The sequence below is a fragment of the Dipteris shenzhenensis genome, chromosome 15 (genome assembly GCF_047967505.1).
Source record: "Dipteris shenzhenensis isolate YYH24624 ecotype China chromosome 15, Dip_SZ_1.0, whole genome shotgun sequence".
Lineage (NCBI taxonomy): Eukaryota > Viridiplantae > Streptophyta > Polypodiopsida > Gleicheniales > Dipteridaceae > Dipteris > Dipteris shenzhenensis.
Window position 1 is genome coordinate 30940597 of NC_141610.1, and position 7295 is coordinate 30947891.

At 40.8% G+C, this 7295-nt stretch overlaps 1 protein-coding gene and 1 non-coding gene across 2 annotated transcripts; one reads left to right on the top strand and one right to left on the bottom strand.

Annotated features, from left to right (window-relative positions):
• Window positions 1-373: 373 nt before the first annotated feature.
• On the bottom strand, window positions 374-1830 carry LOC147893678 (uncharacterized). Its single transcript, XM_087386598.1, has 3 exons — window positions 1617-1830; window positions 969-1074; window positions 374-726 (listed from the first exon to the last, which is right to left on the bottom strand). Exons 1-3 carry the CDS (start codon window positions 1757-1759, stop codon window positions 712-714), a joined length of 264 nt encoding a protein of 87 aa, XP_087242724.1. The 5' UTR covers window positions 1760-1830; the 3' UTR covers window positions 374-711.
• Window positions 1831-1929: 99 nt separating this feature from the next.
• On the top strand, window positions 1930-2001 carry TRNAT-UGU (transfer RNA threonine (anticodon UGU)). The gene has a single exon. It is a non-coding gene; the product is annotated as a tRNA-Thr (tRNA).
• Window positions 2002-7295: the final 5294 nt, after the last annotated feature.

Consider the following 7295-nt stretch of genomic DNA (forward strand, 5'->3'; position numbering starts at 1 on the left):
AGGAATAAGTCCAACATGGAGAAACACCAACTTTTGATCTTAAACCAACAAATCCATCACCCATGAACACCATAGTCAAGTTCAAGTATAGATCTAGTAGCAAAAAGTAGAAAAGAAAAATAAAAGGGAACACGCAATTCAAAGAAAAAGGAAAAAAATGTCATGCCCAAATGAGAATGCAGCCCCTTCAAAATCCATGATAAGGAGAACCATTGTACACAATGTAAAGTTAAAAGCTTGACCTTAAGTAGTTAATTACTCAATTCAATACACAATCACAAAATCCCATCTCTAAACCTTTGTGATCTTACATGCATAGAAAAAACGTACATTATCATAATTTGACAAAGAGTCCAACCACCACACCGAATCAAAATTTTGTTGAATTTTTGACACTATTGATGTTTTTCCTTTCCTCTTTATGAGTCCTTAAATTCCTTTGCACTTAGGTGCTTCAAGCTGTGAGGACATCTCAAGTTTAATAGATCAAGATGCATTATCTCCTTCCCATAAGCTTACAAGATCTATTTTAAACATTGTTCGATATACAATGTGTAATTTACAAAAATACAAAACCTCCACATGCTACTTCATTGTTGGAATCACTATGATAGTTTGGCTGGTTTACTGTTGGTGTCGAGAAAAGCACGGGTGTTATCTCCATCATCAAAGCTAAGAAAAGCGACTCCATTTATAACTAGAGTTCTCCATTCAACCCATTTGCCACTGTAAAAAAGTAGATTAAAATTTGTAAGAACAGATGGGGAGTGAGGTTCATCAAAGAGGGGTGAGGGATCTAAAAGTGGGATGGTGACCAAAAATATTCATCAAAGAGGGGTGAGGGATCTAAAAGCGGGATGGTGACCAAAAATATTATTGTAGTTTAAATTTTATTTCTTGCACTAAAAAGGTAGAAAGTATCTTTTACGTCACCATACCAGCTGGGTTAAGAAACGAAATGAGCATACCTTGAGAACCGGTTCACCTTTGCTGGGAGCCGGTGAATGCTTTGCCGTTGCTTTCGCCTGGGCTCGTGCAGCTCTTCCTGCGGCTGACTTTTCGAATTGTTCCGCCCTTAATTTCACAAAGGACTGAATTAGCTTAATGCGGAGCGAACTTGGAACGTGGAATTTCTTTTGGCCTAGTGCCAGGTATTCACGATTGAAGCTTCCGGAACAGGGCAAACAAAAAGTACAATACGTTGAACCTTTGTGGGAAGTATCTCATAGCGCATACCAAAAGACTCAGGGGATCGCGCATGATGAGCGGTATCTGTGTGCCGAAATGCTAATATCTGACCTTCCGGACGAGAACTAGTTCACTAACAAAGACACGGATCTATAAAGGACGGGTTCATCAAACACGGGAAGGAAACAAAGCAGCAATAAGCCAACGATCGTTATATTTCTGCGACTGATATTTCTGCATATCAGTCGCACACGCTTCCCCACGGCCGCCCAGATTTCCATCAGTATCTATGGACAAAGCAAGACTGACAAGGACGATGAATAAGGATGCGAAAAGATACTAGCAAAGAAGAGCATTTGGAGATCGTTTGAGGGAGCCCCTTGATGAAAAACAAAAGAAGGGAAGCAGCAGCTGATGTGGGTGCTTACCGCTGTTGGGCGGCGAGGGCAGCCATGGCCTTGGCTTGGGCGCTCTTGGAATCACCGTTGATTTTGGTGGAGGATTTGTGGGTGTCGTCCTTGAGATCTGATTGAGTGGTGGATGCTTGGAAGCAGGAGCAGACGCCGCCCATCTCTTGTGTTGTTGATCTTCTCCCCACAAGTGTGTTAGTGTGACCTCCCTCATTCAGAGCCGAGCACAGCCGCTACCATCCCTCCGGTATTTCTAGCCTCTGCTCATCGACGACCAATTATAATTTAAATATAAATATAAACTTAAAAGTTACAGTTGTTTGCATGAGTGGCCTTTATAGCTCAGTGGTAGAGCGTCAGTCTTGTAAACTGAAGGTCCGGAGTTCGATCCTCCGTGGAGGCAATCCAACCTTTGTGTATGTTTATATAATATATTTTATGATTGCACAAATCATTTTTGGTGCCCTTAATGCCCAAAATACGAGGTGCACCCATTTTAAGACTTATCATTCTTTAATGCTAAACACGTAAATCCATGCTTTATTTATGGTTGCCCTATTTCCCATGGAAGCCCATCATCTATATATAATATATGGCATTTGCACCCATTTTAAGATCATTTTTTAGTGCCTTTAATGCTAAACTCCCTTGGAAGCCCATCATAGTATGGATGACTTGCCTTTAATGCTATTACTCTACTTTGAGATGGAGTTTTTACTGTTTTTCCTTGGAGGCTAGAACTTAAGTCATATTTTAGTGCCTTTCATGCTATTACTCTACTTTCTGAATGCCTTTTTTATTAGAGGGGGAAATGACAATTTTATTAGCCCAGACAACGCCATCGACATCAAGCATTGAGAAGCAACAACCTCGCCACCTTCAACCCATATGTTTGTAAATCAAACCTGACCACCTGAGAATAGCCATGTAAGCATCTAGGGGAGGATTTGATCTTGTAACTCACATCTGACCACCTTGCAGTAGCCAAAGGATTATGGCACCAAGGGGAGGTGTTGAGAGTTGTGGTGCCATGAGCACATAATTAGAGGCAAATGTATGTGCTAAGGAAGTATTAAATTAGCCACCATAGGATGTGGACTACAAGATGTGGAGATGTGGATCGAGGACATCCACAAAGAGAGATGTGGATCAGAGGATCCCACATGTGTTGACTATTCAAAGGGCACTCTCTATACCCCTTGCCTCCTTAGAGGTAGTGCTATAGTGGAGAATTGGATTTTGCTTTGTGAATTCCCACGTGTAAATGTTTTAAAGAGTTAATTGAGTTGGGCTATTTTTTACAGAGAACATTTTATAGAGCTTTTACCTCTAGGCTAAAACTGCCTTTTAATAGACCAACTCACCAAAAAAATCCTTTGCTTCTTCTTTTAAAAAATAAAATAAAAATAAAATCAAGTCGAATATATTTATAAAGGGAGGGTCATTCCCTAAACAAGACCCTTACAAAAACTGGCATGACCACATCAAATGTTCCATATCCTCCATAGCAACTTGGTCCTGGATCAAGATTGAAATGGCAATTAGGAAAACAACTTTAATGTCAAGGTTTAGTATTAAAGCTAATTGCTTTGTTAGGAGATTTGGAGGGGCTCCCTTTGACCTTGCTGGCATGTCGGCCCTTTATCCAAGCATCAGTTGGTCTAACTGTTTGGAATGAAAGAAACTCAGCGGTTTTTTCTCTGAATGTTCCCATTGGCTCAGAGGGAACATTCTACCTTAAATCTAGTTTCCTATAACTTACGGGACATGGCGGCAATAATCACCAAAAAGGATGAGCTGCTAAGCTCATGTCTAAGTGATATAGGGACTATAGTCCTCTTCTGTTAAATAAACATATTTGTGTATGCCTCACATAAAGGGTAGATGGGGTTCATATTAACCCATTTGGCAAGTCTTCCTCTCACCGACAAAACCATATGCATTATTTTCCAAAGCATGAAACCTACCCTTCCAATCTTACAACCTTTCCAAATATCATTAAATCTGTCCCGCCACCATTTAGGTTCCACTTCACATTCAACCCGAGGGGGAGCAAAATAATCCTTTATAGAAGACTTTAGCAGATATTTTCCTTAATACCATTGTCCCAAAGCACCACTGGCTAACCATCCAATTGGTGGACAAGATGGTATTAATGGGCCCGTCCAACACTGCACTTTGAACACCAATCTCACTCACATTTAGCTAAAATTCTTGCTTTAGGCATTGAATTGACTTCCCAATCATCCCTCTGACTATTCCACAAATCAATGCACCTACAGATGCCTTTTCTATGTAGACTTCTTACCTTTGCTAAATCAATGGAAGCAAGAGGCTTTTGTTGAATCCTAATAGCTAACCCCAACCAAATAGCTTACTCCTTGAGGCTCGGTCTGCCTTTCCACTTTAATAGTTGACAACACCTTTTCCAAGTTGAGATAAGGCCAGAAAACTCTATCAGAGCCTTTGATTTTTAAAGGAAACTCTGAGCAAAGTTTTTCATACCAAGTGAAGCCATTTTTGGTACCAACCTTACTCCCCTTGCCTTGCTACCGAACAACCTAGTCATTAGCACCCAAGGGGCCTTGCATTCAAAAAGCTTTGGCATCCATTTACAAATTAAGGAGACATTACGAACCTCCATATCTAGAAGCCCTAGACCTCCCTTTGCATTAGGAATTTTCAACAGGTCCTATCAGGCATAGTGCAGTCTCTCTCTTCAACCCCTAGAAAAGATCTAAAGAGTTTCTCTATTTCTGCCCAGTGAGATTTTTGAAAGTTCCAAATAGTTGCAATGTAAGTTGTGGCAGACATGATATGATGCAATGACAAGCAAACATGCATACCACTCCATTGTCACAGCTTTTGCTTCTATTTCCCTTTTATCCAAATAAATCTCCATCTTAATGAGACTTCAAAACCCAGGGGTTTGCCGATCATCCTATGATAAAAAGTGCAAGCAGTCTGTTGAATACCACCTTGATTCTAGAAAGCCTTGGGTAAATCAGTTGACACTAAACCCGCCATTTCTTCATATGTAGATTCTTGAGCTAAGTAGGCCTTATTCTTCTCTTGCTTTGCTGCTTCATCCTTTTTCTTTATCACACAAAGTCGCTCAATGTGGCCTGGCTTGCCACAGTAGTAACACATACAAGGTTATCTTTTTGTATCTTTGGTCGTACCCTTTCTGTCATTCACGGCATATGCTGCATCACCATAAAAAAGGTTCTCCTCTCGGTTTTCTTCCACCATAAGCAAGCCCACATAGTCGATGAAGTTGGCTTCATCGTCCAACCAAAGAATGTGAGTGGTTTCAAAATATCTGGAGGGTAAACTTTTCAGTAAAATTTCCTTTTGGTCTTCATCCTCAATCTTTGAACCAAGCTCTGAAAGTTTCTTTATCAAAGACTGCATGCGGTTTAGGAAGGTGGCCAGTTGTTCATTGTCATCCATGAGTAAATCATATAATTGTTGCTTTAGATTCACCTTTGAATGATGCATTTGAACCTCGAATAATGCTTCAAGAATCATCCAATTTGCTGTAGCAAACTTCATCATTTCAAGATGATGAAAATAATCCTCCCCTAGAGCTCGACCCATCATGCTAATAGCCTTACCACTCTACTTCCTCCAAGCTGCCCTCCAAGCTCATTTCTCAGCTTCTCCAGAAGTCAACTCCTTCTCTGTGCCAGACACAATATCCCACAATCCCTTCTGCATAAACCATAGCTTGGTGGAGATTTGCCAAGTTGCAAAGTTTATCCCGTTAAACTTCACAATCGAGGCCTAAGACTTCGTCTTCTTCACCAACTCCATAGATGTGTGAGACTATACCCAAATAATCTTGAAAACACACCTTGACCAATACGTCTAGGGCAAATCTTCTTTTCTGATTGCACCTACTTCTTAGTCTTCTTAGTTGCTTTGGAAACACCAGTAAATGTCTCTTGAATCTTCTAGCGAATCCTTTTGACATGCATGCAAAGCTTGTGAACTCGCATTGCTCTCTTAACACAAGACTTGATCAATCCCGCTCTGATACCAATGATGGCAATTGAACATTATTCTATAAGTCAGCAGTGCTGATTTAGCCATGTCAATGGTGCTAATTTAGCTAAGTTAGTGTCCTAGCTGGAACATGGATATCGGCTAAGCCCAAGGGTTTTTAGGGTTTCGGCCAACTTCTTAGACTTGTGTATGTTGCTTCAACCACTTTACTCCAAATTTTATCCCATTCAGCTACCATGCTGACCTAGCCTTAGGTCAGTGCCTATTTTGATTATAATATCTGGCTACCCAAGACAGTGAATCGTGGCTATGGACCTCTTCTTTTGATGTATGGATACTCCTTCAAGCATTGAGATTTGATTTTGATAACTTGAATGACCAAAGTAGATTTGGCCCCTTCATTGGTCCTGATAATACATCCACAGGCATGGTGATTCTATTTATAGCATCATTAGGTGGCTGAACCAACAACCACACTGACTTAGCCTTAAGTTGGCACCTTATTTTGAAAGAGGTCTTCCTAGAGGAGTTTTGAGCTAAGATGTAATTGGGGCTTCCCTAAGTGTGCAAATGGGCTCTAATGTCACCAAATGCAATTTTTGGGCTCCAAGTCATACTACCACATTGACTTAGCTAAGTCAAGGCTGATGACTGGAGCTTGTTCAGTGCCCTGATGTGTTTTATTATTGACATAAAGTGGTGTATTAACTCCTAGTGGTGGCAGATTCACCTTATATACCTTGTTGGAATAAATGTGATCAAGGGCTTGCTCTAAGGTGCATGTGTGCATCTAGGGGAGTCGCATGTGTGTGTGTGTGTGTGTGTGTGTGTGTGTGTGTGTGTGTGTGTAGTAGAAGCACACCTAGTGCTATGAGGTGTCTAGACCATAACATAAGTGATGATGTAAGTGCAAAGGCCCCCACATGGGAGGTTCCTTTGATTTAGCCAGTTCCTATGATGTAGGGGCTAATTGCCACTAATGTAGGGAAGGTGCCTATGATCTAGGCCACCCTCTCCCCATTTCTATAAGAGAGAGTCACCTCTCTCACAATCAATAGAACAACACATTTGGTTTGCATCTTGTGTTCTCACTTCTCTTACAAGATGCATCTCTTCTATCCCATGTTTTCCAACATTTGGAATCAAAGCTAGGTTCCATTCCTCTCCCCTTGTCATAGTCATAGCTTTAATCTCTCTACTGCTTGCATACTCTAGCTTGGAAAGCAGACTGTAGTTGACAAATTGAAGAGGAAGTTGGACGGGCTTGGTGCTGAAAAGAATTGAAGCTGCTGTCGCAAATGAGTGTTCTCCAAGAGAGAGCTTATTGTTGGAATATGAAGCCAAAGTGAGTCAAAAATGTGTGTTCTAGTGTGAGTTCTAGTCTAGTGTGTCCTATGGATGCCACGTGCCATATTGGGAGTTATCCCATATGCATAGGTGTTCATATGTCTGTGTGTGCTCTTATATAAGAGTTGTACTTGTGAGTGTCAAATCAATCAAGTATCAAGCTACAAGCTTTTTGGTCTACATGTGAGTACTCTCATTTTTGTTCATTGCTCTAGTCATTTCATTTCCATTTCATTATGTCTCCTTTTAAGTATCACTTCCTCTCTCCCTAGCCTACCCTCTCTCTCTCCCTCTTTCCACCATGTTCCTTCACTTATCTCTTACATTCTTGCTGATGTGTTG

What these genes read in the sequence shown, in the direction of transcription:
- LOC147893678 (XM_087386598.1), bottom strand. Translation starts at nt 1,759, where the DNA reads ATGGGCGGCGTCTGCTCCTGCTTCCAAGCATCCACCACTCAATCAGAT. An exon ending in GCCCTCGCCGCCCAACAGCG is followed by an intron (nt 1,075 to 1,616) that starts GTAAGCACCCAC and finishes TGTGAAATTAAG; the next exon opens with GGCGGAACAATTCGAAAAGT.